The sequence below is a fragment of the Plectropomus leopardus genome, chromosome 24, assembly GCF_008729295.1.
Source record: "Plectropomus leopardus isolate mb chromosome 24, YSFRI_Pleo_2.0, whole genome shotgun sequence".
NCBI classification, from domain to species: domain Eukaryota; kingdom Metazoa; phylum Chordata; class Actinopteri; order Perciformes; family Serranidae; genus Plectropomus; species Plectropomus leopardus.
The window spans coordinates 4711201-4735047 of NC_056486.1; the positions used below are offsets into that span (position 1 = coordinate 4711201).

At 40.3% G+C, this 23847-nt stretch overlaps 1 protein-coding gene across 1 annotated transcript in view; it reads left to right on the forward strand.

The window, feature by feature from the left end:
- The first annotated feature begins 8358 nt into the window (after window positions 1-8358).
- LOC121962894 (fibroblast growth factor 14-like) overlaps window positions 8359-23847 on the forward strand; it is a 37185-nt gene continuing 21696 nt past the window's right edge. Inside the window, exons 1-2 of the mRNA XM_042513215.1 lie at window positions 8359-8551; window positions 18828-18938. Of these exons, the coding sequence (XP_042369149.1) occupies window positions 8359-8551; window positions 18828-18938 (304 nt within the window). The remainder of the gene's footprint in view (window positions 8552-18827; window positions 18939-23847) is intronic.

A 23847-nucleotide genomic window follows, 5' to 3' on the forward strand; every position in this document is an offset into this window, starting at 1 on the left:
GGCAAGATTTGATTGATAAAGTGGAGAGTATAAATGAAACCTTATTCTTGTGGGTCACGCTGTCGACCACTCGCACCAAAATGATTTTTTGTAATGTAAAGGAACAGTTCAACATGTTGCAAATGAATGCAGATTTATTTCTGACAGTGAGAAGAAAAGATACCACTCACATGTCTATGTATTAAAGGGATATTTTGCCAGTTCTCAACCAGCTTTATACCAAAACAGTTTAGGTAATATGTGCAGACGGACTGTGGTAAACTTTCCTCCATCTAACCAGTACCTAGACAGACGTAATTTACGTCATTTAGAGGAATTTTGCTGACTCCCGGGGCTGTTGCTCAAACTACACGCTGTACTGCCATATTAATTTTGATTTTGCCCACTGCCGTACACAGCTGATCCAGGAACTTACCCGCCCCTCTTATTGTCTCTCAAACTCATATCACCCAGTAAAACTAGGCAGTGGTTATCAAATATAAACCAAAACAACATTACTGCAATGCCTATATCGCTCCTAAAATGTTTTCATAAGGCCCCAATTTGCTGTAATGGCAAAATTTTGTGAATAGGGATGCCACACTGCTTCCTTCACGATGAAAACAGGTCAGCCTCTGCGCCAGCAAACTTAATCTTTTTACTGTTTGTTGTTCATTTTGTTTGTATCATTCTGGGTGTGTCTCCTCTCTAAATTTGGAGGATTTTGCATGCCTGTGCTCGCAGCACAGGCAGGACTCTTGATGAGTTTTCTCCTCAGCAGCAGTTTGTGGATTTTGATTAAAGGCGTGGATAGCTGATCAGTCAGTCCAATCAGAACTGATCAGATCAGATTGATGAATAAGAGTAGGGACTGCTGCGTAGACAAGTGAAAGCAAACTTTTAGACCCAGTGTAATGAACACTTAGGTTTCACTTGATGCATGGTCCAGCTCCAAAATTAGAAAATCGAAATGTGACTGCAGATGTTGTCATCATAGCAGGCCGCCAGGAATAAATGAATGTGTGGTAAAGCCTGGTATCTACTGCTAGCTGACCTAGTACCACTGAGCGAGCTAATGTTACAGCTCAGCTGAGTTTACATCTCGCACTGTCACGAGCCCCTCATCTCTGAGATTTGCTTCTCTCTGCACAGTGATATGGTCGACAGGTGCAGTTTGGAAGACAGAAAATAGTTTCTACATTAAACTGCTCACAGCAAAGTCTGTGGCTTATCTTGAGTAACCAGGCCATGATTTCTGAAAGGAGACATGGCTGTTGAGTTTTTCATTGTATTTTAGTGGTGGCTTGAGCACCACAAGCTGAGTACTATCTAGTTCCATTATACTGGAGAGCAGATTTCAATCAAATATGTGGGCTATTTCTGATTTTGGGGTCAACTGTCCCTTTAAGTCCATATGCTTTGCTAAACTAAACCCATCCAGCTCCAGTCAAGCTCTGTTCCTCACACACAGAGATTGATATTGCTCCTCTTGTTAGGAAAGGGAACATCTGCTTTTATAAGAAGTTTTAACTATTTCTAAATGCATTTTTGGGTGCTACAAGGTCTTGTAAAGTTATCAAAGCGATAGAGTAATAGCTCTGTGAAACTAATGGTTATAGTCCAAAAAGTGCTAACCAAAAGTACACAGAAGCTGTAGACAGAACTTCTCAAAAACAAGTTAAAAGTGCTTCACATAAGGCCACAAATTAAAATCGTAATGAGAAAATGTTCTCCGTCTGGCCTTGAGTACAGTCCCTCTATTGTACTGTATATCTATGAGCTTCTTGGTGAACGCACAGAAAACAAAGATCAGAACCAAACAGTCATCTTCATCCTCCCACATGCAACATGTTCAGTACTTCACTCAAGGTAGCCGAGCAGTTTTGGAGCCTGTACTGTACAATGACTTCTTCTTTTCTTGTTGGCGTAGGCAGAACTCCTTTCTTGGTGTTTAAGAACTAAGACAGTCTTGCTTTCAGCATACTATTGCACCAGCCCATTAGCAGCACAGCTCTTAGTCTGCAAGTGTAGTGGTTATCAGCAATATAGATGTAGGTTTGAAGGCTCTTGCTTCACCTGCTAGAATGTCCAGAATGCCATGAACACCTCATTAAACAGCTATTAACAAAACATAACGTTTCAGCCAGGGTGTTTCAACAACGCTGGTTAATTTGTTGTATTTAGGCACAAAAAGCACTTGCTCATGGTTTGGAAAAGATAATGTATTGACTTAAAACACCCACGTTTGGGAGCATAAACACTGCAGAAAAAGCAGAGACAGTTCACTTAAAAACACCCACGTTTGGGGGAAGAAATGTTGCTGGAAATGGAGTGACAACTTGCTAAAAACCCACCAATGTTTGGGGGCACAAACACTTCTGGAAACGCTGCAATGTGTTGCTAATAAACACCCACGTTTAGGGGCAGAAATACCTATGGAAAGGCTGAGATGTGTCATTAAAACACCCACAATCTGTGGCATAAACATCACTGAAAATGCCAGGTTGTGTTGCTAAAACAAACCCACATTTGGGGGCTTAAACGCTCCTGGAAACGCAGCAATGTGTCGCTAAAAACGCCTTACACATTTGGGGACATATATGCTGCTGGAAACCGCACTATGTGTTGCTAAAACAACCATATTTAAAAGCATAAATGCTGTGGAATTGCTGCATTGTGTTGCTAAAAAACAACCATGTTTTGGGGGCATAAATGCTGCCATAAACACCAAAATATGTAGCTAAAAAAACAACATCTTTGTGAATCTGTAATAACAATTATAATATAGTTTCATGAACACTGCTGAAAACGCAGGAATGGTGTTTGTTGGTCTCAAACAGTGGTCTGCATTGATTTGCAGCTTGGTACCTATCTTGTCTTTTAATATCTGACAATGGCACTCTGAACATACTAGTCGGTGTAGCAGGCGCCTTCTAATGTATATCTACAATGGCACCACTAGGAACGCCTCTTCAATAGAGGGATAACGTTTGAACCATGTGGCTGTAAATTCTGTGGCAGACAAAGTGAACAGAGCAGCTCAGCGCTGTCAATCAATTCAGTCAAGCAGCCACAAGGGGCCCGCAAATGAGCATTACAGTTTTTAAGTATTATTTTCACCATCACGCTTGGTAATGTAACTGTTACTGATTATTAGTAAATTATACGACAAACTAACAACCAGGAATCTCTATTGAAACTAAATAAATGAGTGGAATAATTGCTTGTTGTGATAGTGATCTGTCTGGCCCCGCTGAAAGCATCTTGAAGACTGAGGAAAGTTACAGAGTAGTGATATCTAATGAGGTACAAAGTGAGGAGTGTATAAAACAAAAACGCAGTCAAGTGTAAGCTGTGTCAAAGCAGAGGATTTAGGAGAAAGGGGAGGTGGATAAATGCTGTTTTCTTTGACTGCCTTTAGAGGGCACTGCTGCCTCTGTGCAGACCCAGAGGAAAATTGTGTTGACACATAGACATGTAGAAAAGCTTCAAATAGAATAGAAAAGAATAGGATTGTGTATCTATGTGTGTTCTCTCAAGAGGGAGCTCTGGTATTAAAAGCATATTCTTTTTTATTTATGTACACTATTGCATATTTCAGTTTATGTGCCCGTTTGTGTGTGTTTATCCATGTGTGTTCTCTTGCAAACCGCATACCATGAGACAGAAACATTTGGGGTGGGCAGAGTTTTTTTTTTTTTTTAGAGTGAATGGATGGTGGAAGAGAGATGCGGTGCGAAGAATTTTCCGTTTGAAGTTTAAGAGCCGTGTCCCGCCTTCCTCCGATGTTATAAAAAGCCGCAGAAGGGATGAATTTTAATGTAAATGAAGCTTTGATTTATTCATAACTCCTTCTCTTGGACTGACCTGGATAAAACAGCGTACACACCCCCTCCTCACTCACACACGTACACACATCTTTTTTTGTTCTCTCTTTTCTGCTGTCTGACAGAGAGACAAGCAAGGACAAAGCAGTGGTTCCTCCTGTATCGAAATAGTAGTGTGTCAGCAGTATCAAAGATAAAAGAAGGAAAACCTGAGATCCTGTCGAAGATTTTTGATTTACTTGCTGAAATGGCACAAAAGATGCAAATCCAGAATGACAGACTGCTGCTGTTGCTGTGTCTATGAAACTATGAATCTAGGCCATAATGGGATCACGCTTAGCAAAGTATTTCAGGATAAAATAATAATAATAAAACAAGGTAGTGAACAAACATATTTTCAATTTACAAAATGTGATAATCTGCATTCAGAGTTCCATTAGGTTATTATAGCATTTAAATGAGCAGGTGTTTCAATCATTCATGCTTTTATCTTGTCTGTGCGGGAGTGCCACACTGCTACTGATCATTGTGTACCACACACAGTGAGCTGCCACTGTGTTATTGATGAGCTACCACTATTAATACTCTTATCAGTGAGCTCCTGTTGTTGGGGCTGATGTTCACAGAGACGCTCTGGTGCCACCTAGTGGTTATGAAGAAAGACATATATTATACTTCTGAGATACCTCAGAGAAAAGTCTGTCTGTGTCAGTGTGTGTGTGTGTGTGTGTGTTTGTGTGTGTGTGTGTGTCTATGAATAGCACTCACACACACATACAGAGATGGAGATAGACGGTGTCTGAAAGAGGTTGTTCGCTGTCCGTGGTGCTGAAATACGTTGGTTAAAGTGCCCTGACCTGCCTCTGACGTCAAGAAGCCCCAAAGCCACATCCGATTATTTTTTAATCGCATATGCTTCACCCATTGCACTTAAGTCCTTTTTGGATCCCCACAACAAGATAGACAAAAAAAAAACTTAAGAAAGAAAAGGACTTTCATGTATTCAGAATGGTTTTGAAACCAATTATTAATAGAAAAGTACAATAAAATGCAGAAATTCCAGGCTGTAAATACTGCTTGCATTATTAGTACTCACTTTATTGTGATATACTTACTCTTCTTGTTGGCCTTTTTAAATGTATCTACACTTCAGTCTTAATCTGTGATCTCCAAGGCTAACATACAATCATTATGGTTGTAATATAGATACAATCTATACCGTGATTGAAAGGCTTCATCCCCTGGGGAAAATGATTACGATCAGCATATTGAATAGCAATCAGCCTGTTAAGACAGTGTGATATCTTTTATGCAAAGCTGACATTTGGAATTGACAGTGATGGAAATTGTTCACCCACTGGAAGTAGTATAAGTAAATTTCATGCCTATCAAGGGGGGGTTCCACCCTGCCTTCAAAAAACCACCCGGCCAACCTCCACTGTCCATTATTCATTATAAGAACAGATAGATTGGAAAAGGTTTTTTGGGGGATTTTCTTTGATATGACTTTCCCCAGAAGAAAGGGAAAATTCATTTCAGCGTTCTTTGTGTCCAGCTGGGTCCCTGCCCAGCTCTTTATTCTGGAGGGATGGCTGACCTACATGCTGCACTGGACAAAAGACAAATTCGTGCTGGCTTGTGAAATTTAGGCAAAACTTCAATTGGAACATAAGTTTTCAGATATATTAATACTTTGTTTGACTTTGTCTGGTTATACAATACAGTCTCCTTTAATTTAATAACCCGACTTATTTAAAACTGGTTGTTAAACCAACTCAATACAGTGCTACACCTGACACTGCCCCCACATACCGTTAGGTAAGAGTGGAAATGAGTACTCCTGTAGTCCTGTAGTATTACCTTACAGTAGTCTTTGTAAGATATAGGCATGTGTATGGGAGACAACATCACATGTGAGACAGGTAGCCCTCCACTTTATCAGCCTGTCAATCTGGCCCACCTCGTGCATATTTTAAACCAGTCAGTCAGAAAGCCCGTCATGCATAAAGACAGTAGGGATGTATGGGAGGAGGTGATGAGCGGAGCAGGTTTCATTGTCTGCATAATCTCCTTGAAACCTGAGCAAATAAGCTAGATTTCTCTTAAAAACATGGGAAGAAGGCAATAAACAATGAAAGATGAAAGGACCCCAAAATTAGCAAGAAATTAGTGAAAAGAAATTTACCTGGAAAAAAAAACATGCAGCACAAAAAAAGTTAAAAAAAAAAAAAAACAAAACAAGACAAAACACAAAACACAGCAACAAAAAAGAAATGACCTGGAAAAAATGTTTTAAAAATATAATTCTGTACATAATTTTAAATTATGTAATTATGACAATTATAAATGTAGTTTTTACTTAGCTTTTTTCGTTTTTCCATAGACTTTTTTTCCTAGCTTCTTAGAAATATTTTTCTAAAGCTACTAATTTCTTGCAATTTGTGAAACTTTTCACACCAAGATGCTCATTGCTCTTTTCACTAGTATTTCTAAAAGAAAGGGCACCAATTTGCTTGAGGTTTAAAGCTTTAATTATCTGGGAAAGGCGTCAGAAATCAGCCCAAGAGAAGTGATGCTGCTCCAGGTTTCAAATGGTTAAACATATGAGTGACATTCTGTACTTATGTCTTAGTTAAACATAATGAGTATGATAGTGGTGACAGATGTCTTCATATGTGGTCATGTGCGCTGTAATAAGGCAGATGTGCCACGTCTCGTCTTGAACCCCACCCGATCACCGGCTGCCGGTTCCAGCCGACCATCCGCCGGTGACGTCGCCCCCACACCCCGCGCACACCCCTTCACTGGCCCGTAATGAGGATGACAGGTTGTTTTTGGGAGCGCGTGTGTGCCTGCTCGCTCGGCGCGTGGCTCCAGCGACGGTGTTTTACCAGTGAGCGCTCGCGCTCACCAACGTCAAGTCACCGTGAACAAGAAACACGAAGACATCCGGTCGTTACTTTCAAAGTCATAATTAACTGCAAGTGGTACAGTGAGCTTTGAAACATATTTCTAAGTAAACATTATTAATGTTTTTCTTGTAATATCACCTGCAGGTTATTTGAGATTAGTCTATAACATGAAACTTAAGATCAATATTAAATGAAAGCATATATTACAAATGAGGACTGAAATTATTACTAAGTTTTCATTAATCCTTGTGCCGCTTTCATTCCCCTTTTACAAGTATTTAAACCTTCAAACTCTGAACACATTGGTGCAGTTTTTTTCACAGAAACATGGGAGGAAAGGCAAAGAGCAACTTGGGAAGAAATGTTACACAAATTGTGAGAAATTAGTAGATTTAGAAATTTAATTTTTAAATTAGCAAGAGAAAGATGTCCATGGCAAAAAGAAATGGCATGGAATAATAGAAAAACTATGCTGATAATTGTTATTATTACAGATTTGAAATGATGTTACAGGCATATTTGATTTTTTAAACATTGTTTAAAGTTTTCTTTGCCCTGTTTTTTCAAATTTTTATTTACTAATTTTCCAGCAGTTTCCTTGTACTTTTTTTGCTTGTTTGTTTACTAATTCTTGCTAATTTTTTGGTTATTTATTCTTTTGTTGCTCATTGCTTTCTCCCCATGTTTTTTTCAAGGAAATCAAGCCAACTGGCAAAAAGGGACATGTAGCAGCCAATGTTAATGATCTTTAAAAGTAAATAATATAGCCAAAATATTGTAGTTGGTGGCTGTTTTTTAAAGGTAGGCCTTTAGCAAATGTGTGGAGTATATCTTGTTAATTTTTCTTGAGTCTAAAGCTGATAATTATGTGTCTAGTAAGATTTTACTTTCTGGGATTATTTAGACTGGATAAAAAATGACCACTTGATGGCAGCAACAAGTAGCAAAAAGACAGAATATAACAGTGCAATAGCAGATAAGAATACAGTAAATTATCATCCTGTTAAAAGTTAAATGTTTTGTCTATACAATGACTCGTTAATGTAATCAATTAGAAAAACCCAAATCCAACGAGGCTTTCGCTTTGAAAGGCAAACCGCCCAATTTCCGGTGATGCTCTGGGTAACTCTCGCTGGTTTTACGCAGCTGGAGCGGCTCGCGGCAGCAGTACGCGCGCCTCGCGCTTCTGTCAGAGGAATACAAACGGACGTTTTTCAGAGGAGAGGACAGAACAGCTCTCTGAGGCATTATTCTCCTTTTTCTCCTTGTTTGTTTGTGTCGCCTGTTGACCATGGGAACACAAACTGACAAACGGGCTCCGGTAATAGGCTATCGGTTGGAGGTTCAGTGACAGCTGCTGTTATCTGACTGACAGACGGACCGGTGAAACGTGACGGACAGGTAAACGTTTCAAATCAATGGCCCAGGGAATAACGACAACAGAAAATATGCTGTAACGTCAAGTGTTTATCTCGGACTTTTATGGCTCAAGTATGGGGTCGGTATAGCCGGTAAAGCGGAGACTGGAGGTTTGCGTCTGGTTTTGTCTGCGCTCCGTCCCCTCCGGTGGACACAACTGAAGAGACTGGAGAGACGGACGGAGACGGGGCTGGTTTTGTGTCGGCTGTTTCGGCGGAGACATGGCAGCGGCCATCGCCAGCGGTTTAATCCGGCAGAAGCGACAGGCGAGAGAGCAACACGCCCACCGACCGACTACTCACCGGCGGCGGAAGAGCCCCGGTAAGAAGCAGGGGCTGTGCAACGGTAACCTGGTCGACATCTTCTCCAAAGTCCGGATATTTGGCTTGAAGAAGAGGAGGCTACGGAGACAAGGTGTGCATGGGGGGAATTGGGGGGGGGGGGGGGGCGTCGGACGCACATGCATGAACACAGGCAATCGCAAATATATTGATATGCAGATGCACGCGCGCGCTGCTACGCATACACACATGTTCAGAAATTATACACTTTTACGCGCGGCCACACTCATACATAACCACCTTCACACATGCACGCCACGGCTGGTGCACACTGGCGCGCGCTCATACACGCGCACACACCCGAATCATGCACAAACACAGAATGACAGACTCGCCCCTCTTTCTCTCTGTTCCCCCCTCTCTCCTCTGTGGTGACACACACACACACACACACACACACACTGTCATGTCTTGTAGTGCCCTATGGTTCAGTAGTTTCCAGGTACATCCATTATTGAAGCCACAGATTAGTCTGTCTAGTCTCTCTCTCTCTGTCCGTCTCTCTGTGCATCTCTACCTCGCTCTCTCATTTTCAGCCCATAATTCAGAAAGCCCTGTCACCACCAACAGACTTTCCCTTAACACCAGCAGAATGTCAGACAAAAGCACAGGAACAAAACTAAGACCTCTCTCTTATTTTGAAATCACACTTTGCTCCGTGGGATTCTGTTCTGTCTCTTGGAATGAAAAACAGAGACAGGTTTTTGTTCATATGGAGGTCAAAAAGTAAAAAAAAAAATCAGTATCAGATCCCATTTATTGTTCAATCACGGGGCTGATCTTGCCATCATTGCACAGAAAATTGATTGGTTATGGTGCTGAATGCAGATTAATGCTGTGATTGTGTGCTATGGTGAGCGTTCAATATAGCCGAGGCGATAAGTGGTGTTGTAATCAATTGATTGTGTGAGAAACCAGCAGGTGCCGGTGTATGAAGAGAGGGATGGATGAAGGGAGGAGAGAAGGAGGCAGGAAATGAGAGGAGGGGCAGAGAAACAGATAGAGGAGAGACAAACAGGAGGAGTCGCGTTAATGGGGATTGTTTCCTCCAGTTTGGTCTGGTGTGTGAGGGGAACATACAGGGATCTGAGAGCCACATTCCAGCTCCTTCATCTCTTACCTGCATTTTTCATTTTGTTACCTCTCACTTCAGTTCTCCTGGATTTTTTTTCTTTCATTTTGTCTTCCTGCAAGAGGTGGGCTAAGGATGCACGATATTGGATTTTTCTTGCCAATATGCCAATATACGGCAACTCTTTTCGCCGATAACCAGTACTGATATCAATATATCCACTTTTTTCCCCACCAAATTTTAGTAATCATTAAGTTATAGGATTAACATTATATGATGCATACTCTTATTGTGATGGCCCACCAGCAAATGGAAAAATAAAATACAATGTGCTATTCATTCATTGTGTGAAATTTAGAAACACTGGCCTCATCAGATATGTAATTTTAAAGCCAATATGCCAAAATCGATGATGTGCCGATGTTATCTGGCATCCCTAAGGTGAGCGATACAGCCTCAAAGAATATCATGATATTTCAGGGCATTCTTGCAATTATGATATTCTGGATGATATGACAAAATACAAAAAATTATTTTATTTTTTATGACAAGAACGTGTAATTGTAGCAAAATGAGTTTGGTGTTATAGCTTTGTGAGTGATTGAGTTATTTACTTCCACTGGTACCTTTAGGCTGTGCCATTTCTCCTCTGACTGGAAATGAATTCTTCCTCAGTGGAGCCGCCAGCAATTTTGCTGATGTTTGTTGTTGCGGTACGGTACAATATGACTTCATTATGTCAACAAGCCAAAGTATTGACATTTTTGAAAAATGTTCTTATCATCTTGAAAATTATACCAGTATTAGCGAGAATGATAAGATATGGCACACCCCTACTTCCTGCCACTTTTCGCTCTTTTGTGTTGCTTTTAACGTACTGCCCCTCCCTTTTGGTGCTTTCCCCTTTCAGCAACAGCCTCTCCTCTTCATCTCGTCCTCCCTTTTTTGTCACCTTTCTCCCTACGTCAGATCTTTTCATACAGCTTTATTCTACTTTTCACCTCCTTCAGGAGGAAAGGGCAGATTCCTCTTCTCTCTCCTTGTCACCCTCCCATTTTTTGCCACGTCCTTTGTTCCTCTGCATTTCCATTCCTCCAGTTTCGTCCTTTTTTCCCCTTTTGTCATTCCTCATCCCTCCTCCTGCTCTCCCACTCACCCCCTATTGACCCTTTTTCCTATCACCCTTTTTATATCATCCAGTCCTCCCTCCCTACCGTAGATCTTTTTATCCCCCCTACTTCCTTGCTCCCTTCTTTCCTCTCTGCAAGAATAAATGGCAACAGTCTCCTCTCCTCTCCTCTCCTCTCCTCCTCTCCTGTCCTTTGCCCTCTCTCCTCTTGTGTATCACCCCTTTTTCTCCCTTCTCTTCCCTTTTCCTCACCTCTCATTCCTTCCCTCCTCTTCTCTACTCTTCATCTCCCCTCCTCCTCTCCATCCCAATCCTACCTTAGATCTTTTCATCCCTTTATCCAGCTTCATTTTGTGTTTTTTCTATTCTATCCTCCTTTTTTGTCTCCTCCTCTTCTCATGTCTTTCCTTTGGTTCCTCCATGTATTTGTCCCTCTGTCTTCTCCTGTTCCTTTCTTGTCACCTTTCTCCCTCCCCCTCACCTCCCATCCACCTTCCTCCTCCACATATACCTCTTTTCAGCCGTCTGTCCACCTTCATTTTACTTTTTTCCTCCCTCTTTTACTTTCTTCCCTTCTTCCCTACCTCCTCCTCTCCCTCCTTCAGCCTCTGTGTTCCCAGCTGTGAGAGCTGCTGGTGAAAGCTTGGCAACGACATTTGTGTGTGCGTGTGTGTGTGTGTGTCTGAGAGAGAGAGAGAGAGAGAGAGAGATTTGCCAACATCCCCTACTGTCTTCCAGAGGTTTTGTGAAGGAGAGACTGACCCAAAATGATCTGCAGCCTTCATTACTTGATCAAAGATGCGATTCAATACAGCTCAAATTTACATGCTTTTAGCAGCTCGAGTTAGACTGACATGGAGCCAAAATTGTCTTTTATTAAAAATGTGATATCGGTCTACTTTTTATATGACAGAGGTTCCTTCTTGTCCACAGCTTGTCTCAGTGCGTTTTTATTGTTAGTAATTAGACGTCTGTGCGGAGAGTTCACAGCACCAGTGTGGGAGGATTTTTACTCAACAGTATTTAGATCCTGCAGCAAAATTAGCCTCGTTTAAGAGCCGCTGCTCCACCTAAAACTACGTCATCAGTCTGACTTTGAGTGGAAGATTTGATTGAGACATGACGGAAGAGAGTTCCCCGCTAAATTGAAAGATAATCACTGCCACAACATATTGGCTTTCGTAGCCTCAATCAAAAAATAAATCATGCAGTTTTGAAAAAAAATCCCATCAAATGAGTCACAACAGCAGACAGGAAAGGTATTTTGATATTACGTGCCGCCACCGATATGCACCTGTAATATATCCATATCAGACAGGGTTATAAGCCAGTAGAAAGACAGATGTCTGCTGTGTCTCTAGGTCTAATTTGGCCGCATTTTATGTTACATTTTTTAATTTAACACGTCATAGATTAGACATAAAGGACAGGACATGTTCGAGAAAAAAGAGAGAAGACATTAAATCACATATCTAGCAGCTTTTTCTAGTCGTGCGTCACACAAACAAGCACAGGGAGATTGAAATGTGACTGATTTCAGTGGCTCTGCAGTGGGCAGCGTGTTGATTTCTGTTCTGCTCTGACAGACGGGTGCTGGGCAGGTAAACTTTGAATCATAAAGCTGCAAGAAATATCACAGCTGTCAGTCGGAATGATGTTTACTCGATGCACGAAAGTACAGACTTGGTCGTTTTCATTGGAAAGAGAAAACAAGAAAAGATTGCAGTTAAAAGGAGGAGTGTGTGTATATGGGGTTGCAATAACTGATTATTTTCATGACTGATTAAAATGTCAATATCCTTTTTAAGGTTAATCTATTAAATCACAGTTTCCAATAGCTTGAGACAATGTATTGAAACAACTTCTTTTAGTAAACCCTTTTAAACCTAAGAAAAACAAGAAAGAGGGGCAATGAGCAACAGAAGAAAAAATGAACCAAAATTGGCAAGAAATTAGTAAAAAGTATAAGAATATTACCTGAAAACTAGTGGGAAATTATGAAAAAGAAACAAGAAAATTACCTGAAAATTAGTGAAAAATCATGAAAGTGAAAGTTTTAAAAACAACTAATTAAAATGACAGTTGAAAAAACCTGACAATTAGTAGAAAAACGAGAAAGAGAAGAAAGGAAATTGCATGGAAAAAGTGCTTAAAAATAATGATTTTGTAACATGAAAATAATTTTAGATATGTTATTATTTATAGATACAAATTGTGCCTAGCTTTTAAAAAATAGTTAGTAGTCTAAATAGTCCATATCATTTAATTATCAAGCTACTGGTTGCCTTTTTCCTTATATTAAAAAAAATCACACCAAATTTCTCAGGGATCAAAGGGTTAAATAGCCATTTCATTTCTTGCGTCATGATCGGTCTGCTCTTTCCCTGCTCCGTAACTGCCTCTCAGCCCTGCCACAGACCCTGATATTTCTTGCCTCCAAATGTTGTAGCCTGTTACCTGAGCCCACTTTGCCACAGATGTCCCTAAAAGGAGCTCTCAGACATTTCTTAACGCTCATTGAGGCATGCAAACCCCTAAACCACAATAACAGTTCCAGGAAGGTTGTGGCGTTGGGAGGGGTGTTGTGGAGGTTAAGTATCACTGCGCCGTATCTTCATGTGACGCTAACAAGGAGCATGAGATTTAGTGCTGCGGCTGAAGAGGGAGCTGAACCACAAAGCTCTTGATTTTCCAATTTATTGATGTTGTGTCCCGCCCTCACCGTGGTCATGAACTCTGCGTAGTGACCGAGAGGATGAGATTAAGGATATGCCAAAATAGGGATTCACTGCGGAGATGAGGAGTTTAGTGAAGCGGGAGGACATAAAAGACGAGTTGCTGCTCCGGAGCCAGTTGTGCGTTTTCCTGCACCTGGGGCCAGATACATAAACGATGTGTACACGCAAAAACAACGCGTTTGCCTTTTCTTAAACATTAACTGGTATTTATAAAGGAGGAGTGTGTGGTGAGAATACATGCACTTCACACATTCTTCAGAGCAGGCGTACGTTCACACAGTTTTAGCTGAGACAGGTGCAAATAATATATGATACAGAAAACAATGTTTCAAGGTTTTTACTTTTTTTCCCCAGCTCACACTGTGTGCTGTAAAATGTTAATAAAGGTGCATTTCTTAAGTTAATATTAAATTATTTATGAGTGATAGGCTACATATCAGCATCATATTTTATTAAATTCATCTCAGTGTTAGTGACCGTTTAATTTTATCATTGGGAGCATTTTGGTAAGTCAGTTTCCACATGAGTGCGATGAATGAGTCATTGACTGTCCTTCTGAACTTTAATGATGATGATGATCGAGATTGCACCGCAACAATGATTTGCAGACACGTGATGAATTAGTGGTACAGATGCTACAAATATCCGCAGCGGTGTGCAGTGACGGCTGCTCCGGCACCATCGGAGAAACTTGTTGATGCAACACAGTCGTTGAAATTGCTCTTTCTTTACTGTATTTCTCACTGACAGGTGTGGGCTTGTGTCTGTGCACCGAGTGCCACAATGATTGAGATTTATAAAACAGAAACAGACGTACACACAGTTTTATAAATCTGACAAAAATATGCATATTTCTGCCTCTGTGCATTCACAAAGTTTCAGCTGCAAGTCTATGCAGAGGTTCATGCTTCTGGCCCCTTATACAGATACCCCAGTCGAACTTTGACTTAATAATTGCTCAGTACGTAGCTCTGTGGTTAACACTGTCACCTCCGTTTGTCTATATGTTATCACTGTGATGGACTAACTGTCTGCACAGGGTGTTTCCTTGCTATCAATCAATGCATTATAATAAGAAGGTAAGGAGAATCGTTTCAGTGTTTCCCTCAGAATTGTATTCCTGTTGAGGCTGCAAAAACCTCAACGTAACCTGAATATAATGTTTCATTAGCACAGATTTAGGTTAAGGACTTTTATTATTTATTGGTGTAGGTTTTGAACAGACTGCGTCATTGCTGCCATGTTAGAGTTGAAGTACATTTACTGTAGCTGAACCAGATCTGAATGTTCTGTATTTTAACAAGGAGCCCAGCCTTTTCAGCAGCCTAAGTGTTTCTCTAATCACTAATCACTCCGATGTAAATGAGGATGAAATGGCTGCATTCAGTTGCTGCTTGTGAATTTTTCACTTGGGTGCTGTTGTTTAGTGAGATGTGTGAAAAAGAGATAGAGAGAGAGAAAGAGAGAGAGGGAGAGAGAAGGTCTTGAATGCATTGCTTGTATGAGACACCCATGTTGATATTTTATACCGTGTTAAACACTGTATTTAGACTCAGACTGGGGCGAATTAACAGACAATATGACATGTCAAATCAGCGTGGCCGCCTGACAGGCTGACTGATTGAATCAGATCACATTATCATGAAAATACAGCTCTGTGTGTGCGCCGTATGTGTGTGTGCACCGTATGTGTGTCTGTGTGGATGGGGGAATACCCCTCCACTGGAACAGTCTGGAATCACGAGACTGTTGCCGTGGCAACGCGAGAATGGGAATTTCCCTAGTAACAGACAGAAAGTGGAGATACTGGGAAGAGTGGGAATATCACCTTGACTACTGTGGGAATGTCACCGTGGCAACGACTGGCCACGTCAGGTTGTGATGTGAGTAAATGGATAACTGGATGTTGGAGGGATGAATAGACACATAAAAAGATGATGAGTTGATGCCAAGTGGATGCAGTCCCCCTGTGGAGAAGTATTGATTTTTCATCTGGTGCAGCAGGGGGCTATGCAAACACCAACAATAACACCATTTCAGTTTGTAATTGTACTCTTAATAGGGCTGGGCAATGTGATAAAAAAAATTTATACCACCATATATATCCACCATTATATCACATAAAATAAAAACATAAATGCATTATATTCCCTTTCATCTGCAGACTCAGTTCTGATGTTCATACTAATCAATTACAGCATGACTAGATAAAGATACAGGACTAGACTGTGAATTGATTGCTTAAACCTGTAATAAGTATGACCGTACTGAATAGTTTGAAGGTTTTGAAGCCTCATTGATAATGTTGACATTTAAACTCTAAATCAAGTATACTTTTTCTCCCATTTGTTGTTTATTCATTTGGTTTAATCTTAATATTTCAGCACAGTTGCCGATAGCGTTAGATTCTAGTTGGGCTGTTCTTGAGCACTGTTCATGGTACGTATACCTACTAAGAGTAATGCATTTACGAAAGATGTCATATGAACCGTTAAATGAGGGTACATTGTTCCAGTGGTGTCTGTTTGGGATTGTTTCTAACTCTTTGTGTTGTGAATTCCAAAAGAGAAAATGTATTTAAAAATCATAGAAGTCGTAATTTTCAGTTGTGTTTATGAAACAAAATATTCTGCTTTAATCTGTATCTGTTGGCAATGAGGTCATAAAATATGATGACAGATATTCAAGGCTTCATTAGAAACATCAATGGAAGGTTCAACTATAAAACAAAAATGACATCAGAATATGGTTTATTGCCAAATAGGTTTTCACATAAAAGAAATTTGCTTTGTTGTATTAATGCATCGCATAAACATAGTCAGTGAAAATGAGAATTACGTGAGCTGCTTTGAAAATAATAGTTTTGCAAAAAATCATGAGACAGAAATATAGGAAAGACTCAAGTTATAACAAAAATATGAAAAACTAATATTAAAAGAATATTTACAATATATCTAAATGAAATCATTCAGTACAGCTCTACTGGTTAGTTACGATGTTTTTTGTTATTCTCAGTTTAATCCTTTGGGTTTCACCCAAAACTGCTTATTAAAGTTTGAGTAAACGAGTTTGATATTTGATTTGGTTTATTGTCCAGTCCGAAGTCATAATAAACCCAGACCTTTTTCTCTCCATGTCTTGGCGAAATATAAATGTTGTTTTTCAAGCTCTTTTTGAAAACTAAATTGCGTGCACAGACTTGAAAATTCCCATCGGCTGAGTCATAACACGAGTCAGGAAAGGGGCTCTGATATTACATGTCGCCACCGAACTGCACCTGCTGTTATATACATCCATATCAGACAGATATAAACCAACAGAAAGACAGATGTATAAATGCAAAGCCGGGCTGGGAGGTAAACTCTCCCCATGTGCCTCCAGGTATTATTCAGTAACATTTTAAGATAAAGAAAATGCATTTTACATTATGCTTTATACATTTTACATGTCAGATGGGATATAAAAGACCTGACATATTCTAGAAAAACATAAGAGACAATAAATTACATTTCCAGAAGCTTCCTCAGGTCGTGCGTCACACAAACAAGCACAGGGAGATTGAAATGTGACTGATTTCAGTGGCTCTGCAGTGGGCAGCGTGTGCTGATTTCTGTTCTGCTCTGACAGACGGGTGCTGGGCAGGTAAACTTTGAATCATAAAGCAGCAAGAAATATCACAGCTGTCAGTCGGAATGATGTTTACTTAAAGCATGAAAATACAGACTGTGCTGCACTGTATTTATAGGAAAGAGGAAAGAAAAATGCAGCAGCAGGGAGGAGCATTTGTGTACTGGGCAGCAGCTATCAAATATTTGATTATCAATTATTGTGTTGATATTTATGTGTGAGACAGAATGCAAATAATTGTATATGACTAGGGTGATACACATCTCAAACATATCTCAGGATATCCAAAGTAGTTGTAAGTTGCATGAAAGGAAACACAAAAATATTGCATGCGATAAAAACATTTAAAATATGTTTAGATCTGAATATTGTGATTTCCAGTAGTCTTGCACTTCTATGTGAGGTGCATGTAGGCACACTCTTTTTGGGTGCTGGTGGGAGATCCTTGCCATCAAATGTTGCAGCTCCTCTTCCCTGCATCTCCCCTGCTGCACAAGATGGATCCTTCACAAAGATGGAAAACACCCCTGTCTCTCGCTTTTTAACACACACACGCACACACACTCCTCATAAACTGGGTCAGTCTTGGCTTTTTTCCTGTCTCTGTGCATTAGAATATACCTTTACTTATTCACTCACACACACACACACACACATGTTCAAAGGGGATTCCCGCCCTGCTTTAGCTGCGCAGACGAAGGCAAAGTCACTGATATTTTAGAGAGGGAGAATGGGTGTGGTCACATGTAAGAGTGTGTGAGGAGCCATATTAAATAATCAGTGTCACCAAACAGCGAGAGTGTGTTTGTGTGGAAAAATCATGCGATGTAATGGCGAGAGAATGGAACAAATGCCTGTCTGTACCTGCACAATACAGATCGAGACAGATTTTATTTTTCTATCAGTCTCTGACGTTCCGTCTTTATCCTGTGACTCAGTCCGTCTTTGTCCCTCAGCTCCTTCACATCCCCTTTGTCACTTGTACTTGTAATCATTTTCTTTTGTTATTACTCATTTCGTATTTGTTGCCGAGATGCAAACAGTGGGAGGCGGATGTGACTGCTGTTTAATTGGAGCAATATGGATTAGCCAAGAGCACTGCATCCAGTGACTAAGAATTAGAAAATTAGCATAAGAACAAGTGATTTTCTTGTGTTTGTGATATTAGATCTGCAAGGACGTACACATCTACATTATCAAAGTAAATAGTTTATTTTAAAACAGTCAAACTAAACTGCTTTGGTTGGTGAGAAACCATTAGCCATCCGCACACAGTTATCTCTGTTTTGATAAGGGGATTCACACCCACACACCAATATATCGGACAATAGATAAATAGTAAACAGAATATGGGAGATACAAAGCCGTCATGAAGCTGCTCTACACCATCAAAGGTTCAGAAATAATTTATCGGTGTTATTCAAGTGGAACAATGACCACGAAGGAAGGATTAGTCCAAGAATCCTGTAATGGATTGGATGTGCCTGACTAGTCTCTCTGCAGGAAATCCCTCAGGATGCATCAGGTCACATGTGGACACATTGTTCTTTAATGCCAAACTGTAATGTTTCTCAAAAGTGCCCCGCAGGATTTTGGAAGAAATTGATTTGCAGGGATGAATTTTGGGATGAATCAGTCTGTTGAAGCTGATGAAACTTTTGCCCTATTATATTTGTATATGCTTGTTCATATTTAAGGACTGTCATGATTTGAAGATCAGTTCTTTGTAACTCTTCTTCTCCCTGCTGTCTCTGTGTGTGTGTGTGTGTGTGTGTGTGTGTAGAACCACAGCTGAAGGGCATAGTGACCAGGTTGTTCTGCAGGCAGGGCTTCTATCTCCAGATGGGCCAGGATGGAAGTCTGGACGGGACCAAAGACGACAGCACCAACTCCTGTAAGTGGACTCACTGATAGGTACCATACGCACAATCAGGTGTGAGGCTTTGCAGTTATCAAGTATTAATCACAATCACGTTTTTGGCTTCCCACAATTCAATGAACATGATCAATAGTGATATTGGTGTTTAAAATGCATACTCCTCATCAAAAAAAATCTTGAACTAAGAAACAGCTTCCACTTTGGGAGAGCTATAATACCACAATGCATGCACTAGTAACCTTAAAAAAGCTTTCCTAAATGTTGTGGCTGCAAATCGGAAGACAAAAATTATCCATTCATCAGCCATCATCATCCTTTGTTTGACAGTGCTTCAGATTTCGGAGAGAACACATCAAATGCAAAGAGTGTGTCTGCACAGCAAAGCAACACAACTAAACTGGCAATAAATGATTAATGAAGGAAATGAAAAAACACCATTGTTTGGAGTACAATGAATGCATGAGGGCCAAGGAGAAAAACATTGCTAATGTTGCTTCACTGAATCCCCGTCCTTGTCCGTCAACCCAGACATCCATACCAGCCACACTGTGTAGTGTGTCTCAGTCAAGCATCAACCTCCGAGGCTGAAAAACGAAGCTGATGCGGAAGTGCCAAAACAAAGTAAATCTCCATAGACGTCCATGTTAAAATGCCCAACTATACAGCAGAAATAAACATGTTTACAGCCTGGTTTCCACATTCAGCTGTGCAGGAGGGTGAATATTTTTATAACTTACCCGTTTGCATTTTATTAAGGCCCAGACTTGCACATGTTTAAGGACAGGGCTGCTTGGTGACAGGCTGTCTGCCAGGCATCCCTACAGTCTGAGAGTCAGATCCACCCCTCACACAGCTACAACTTCTCGTCCAAATATTGTCATATCGCCTGGTTCCAAAGTAGCAGATACATATCCATCCAGCTCTCAAAGACAGACTGAAATAATCAATTGAGTCTCATTATTTTTTTCAAAATATATGTATCCAAATAAAACCGTTTTCATTTAGTTGCATTCTGTGATAGCATAGTTATTTTAGTTAGCCTTGTTTTGGGCTATGTTTTATTTGTATTTTGCTTCCATGAGATGCTCTGTGAATAAGGACCAGTCTTACATTGACACAGCAATTAGTACATTAGCAGGAATATGGCACAACATGGAAGTAAAACCAACACTCTGTATATTTAAATGTGAAACGGCAATAAAAACATTTTGTCCCCACCGTCAATGAATAATAGAGATAGACGGTCATAATGTCAATATTAACCAAAAGATTGTGATTATTATTTTGGGCATAATTGTGCAGTCCGAATCAGGTGTATCAATATTTTACAGTACATTTTGTAAGAACTGAGTTGCGGCAGACTTTCTGTCACACATTAACTGCAATAACTCGTCAATTTAATTCACCAGGGTACAAATTTCATCACTGCAAAAGAAAAGCCACGACTCTTCTCTCTCTCAAGGGCAAATAGTTATTTAGAGATTACATGTCTGTCTCTTGTTCTCATCTGATTTGCTGAAGGTCGAGAGACTTTTTTTCTCGCTGTGAAAAGGAGAGAACAGCAGGGAGGATCTAATGAATGCACGTTATTACAGAAATAGTTAAAAGGTTAAAGTCTGGTCAAGTTCTTCCATTTGAAAGGAAACTGTAAACATATTGTGCGGCCACACCATCTGCCATTCAAGCGCATTGATCTAAATGTCTGACAGTTGTTGGCATTGATAGAGAGTCACAGTATATGCAGTCATAGAGACAGCAATGAGACAGTGATGGTGTTTTCATAGTGGGGACGTTTCACGCTGTGCTGGGCAGGCTGTGTTTTCAGAGAGCACACCAACTGTTGGGCTGAAAGCGACAAGTGGCTGCTCAGAGGATTTCGTTTTTTAAGGGCCGGTTTATTGGACCTCTGCACCCAACGCTGCCCTCAGGGCGGAGCTGCAGATGGATAGCTTATTGATTAATGTAGCCATCGCTATATTCTGATCTGCCGTGCTGAGAGAAAATCAAAAGCTAATCAGTAATCACTACAGCAGGCAGCTCGCTGGTCCTCTCCACATTGGCTGAGCCAGTTGCTCTCCTCCACCATTGCGTGTTGCAGCAATGTCCCACTTGTTTACTATGATCTCTCTTTTCTGGCAAACATCTTCACATCAATTTCTGGCCAGTGTCTTCCCATCACCATTTTTTGGAATTTCTGCCACGGCTCGGCATGTAGATCAAACAGAATTTACTGCAGCTCTCACTTGTTGCCAGGCTTCGTTTTTCCATTTGTTTGTCTTTTTCTTTTTGTTTTTTCTCTGGCTGAGTCGTGTTCAGCAGAGGGGAGACATCAGTGACATTTCCTGCAGCATTTAAAAGGAGGGTCGTCACCATCGCTAATCAGCTGGGTGCATATCTTTATGTTAATGAAGGCTGTGCATGAGCGCGTTTAGGAAGAGTGATATTTATGGAGGATGATTACTTGCAGGTGTACTCGCGCACATTTAAATTTCTTCAGCTCATATCTGAACACTGTAGACGTCGGCTGTTAGAGACCATTTCTATGTAACCTTGATTAATGAGGGCTCTGATATCCCAGGTGTAATCAGCCCTTGATTAGAAAGAAAACCAGCACGGCTGTTGGTCCCAAATAGCACGTCCATTTTAACGGCCTTCGTTACAGGTCATTGTTCTGTTGTGTTTTGATTGTATATCAATTACACAATAACAACTATATGTATTTGAAATGTCCTTGGAGACTCATCTGCTGTTGTGAAATATTGGTCAGCTCGTCAGACTGTACCTGGCAGCGGTGATACTGTCAATAAAGTCAGTTCAAAATAGAATAAAAACACTAAAAGGGATGCTGCGCACCGGGGATGTGAATCTCTAGTTTCGTCATGATTCAATATTATATTGATTCTTTGGACAAAGCTACAATATTTGCTGATTTCACAAAGTCTGACACAATTCGATTTCAGTTGACACACATCAGGGGCCTGTGATCAATATGAGATTGGTTAAAGAAGAAGATTCCATCCCCTCTCTTTTTGTTTTTGGACATTAAAGATAAAAACAACATAATTATGTTTTTTAAAATAATTTCTTTATGAAAAAGGGACAATGTACATTAGTCCACATTTAAACAGATATATATGTGACTAAGTTAGCTGGAGAGCTAGTTTTCATCAGCAGTCCCTTGCCTGATGTTAATAGGCATCCTAAAAGTGCAATAAAGTTCACTTTAAATTGGCTCTACTAACACATACAAAACAGCACATGAAATGAATTAGCCTTAGGGCTTTATGGCAGAAAGCGCGTTGTGTAAGAAATATTTTCATTTTAACTCAAACTATGATCTTTGTTCAAAAACTTCAGGACTATCTGGCTTTAAGCCCTGAAGGCAAACTTCTCCCAACAGCTATAAAACATGAATTCACAACAAGACCATTAAACAAAAGTATAAAAATTGGCTGAATAGCATTTGTCAAGGTTCACAGACATAACTATAGTTTCTATGCCAGTCACTCATAATTAGTTTAAAGGTCTGCTGTATAGGATATAGTGGCATTTTTCGGTGAGGTAGCATAACTGACAATTCTCCAGTGTGCCAAGTGTGTCGAACTGTGGTGGCCGACCCACTCTGTTTTTCTCTAGTTGGGAACATTTAATTTCACTCAGATTTTTGTAGATACTTCACAAGACACTGAACTTTGACCTAATATGTGCGTTCTTACTATTTCAGTCCACATTTCCAGAGGCTTTAAAGGCTGAATGAGATAAACAGCAGCCTTTATTCGATCTACCGTCATCAAAGGCAACAGCCTTCAAAATTACACAGTATAGCTTTAAAGGATTCATGAAGAGTCAGGTTTGTTTAGAGTACCGCATCTTGAGCACATGAATGGGTTTGTTACTTAAGCTAATATGGGCGCTATCGGACAAGATTATCAAACTCAAGAAATATGAAAAAATAAAAACGGTTCACAGTGAGGTCGGATGATTATCAAGTTCAACTTGGAGTGTTTTAGAAAAGACAAACTGCTGATAAGCTCTGCAAATGTTTTGTTTTTTATGTTTTGAGCAGCACAAACAAAAAATCTGTTGATCTCCATTGTATATCAGGGCGGAGGCAGATATTTCAAAAGCCGGGCAAATGAAAGCAATGAATTCCCACACACTGTCAGCACCAAGTTTTCTGAAAATGCAGCAGTTCAGCGTTTTGGAAGCATCAGACTCACAACATGAAACAATTAACATCTTTATACTCGAGCCACGGGCTGCAACCACCAACTGAAAAGGGAGTTGAGTCGCAAACACCTGAGACAATTACACCATCAATAATTGATGAAAACATCCCTAAAATGCTTTGCAAACTAGCAGAGGCTGTAAATGCTGCGCTGTGTGGCATTGGAAGAAAAACATATTTTTTTAAATTGAGATTCTCGGGCCACCTGTCCTCACTTTACTCCACAGGTTGATCCTGTGATTTAGTTTGACCTTGTTGTTTACTTCAGCTTTAACAGAGCTGCAACAGGTAATGCAAACATCTAATACACGTACCTTGGCACATATCTTCATTCACTGGAACATTTTTGCACTCAAACATAAAACCTGAATATTCTAAAACAGGAGTACTCAACTTACTTTACTTGGGGGCCACTTTTGCAAAATTATAGGAGACCAGGAGCCAGCCACAGCAGCCCCATACATGTTGCTAGGATTTTAGGACATTTCCAGGATTTGAGGATGTTTTTAGGATTTGTGCACATTTCTTGGATTTTCTGACATTTTTAGGATTTTAGGACGTTTCTAGGGTTTTGGGACATTTCGAGGATTTAAGGAAAATTTCTAGGATTTTAGGAGACTTAGCTGGGACCTTTGTTAGGGGTTCAGGGGATCCTTCACTGCCACTTTTTTATAAACAAGCTCTATTTTGGTGCTG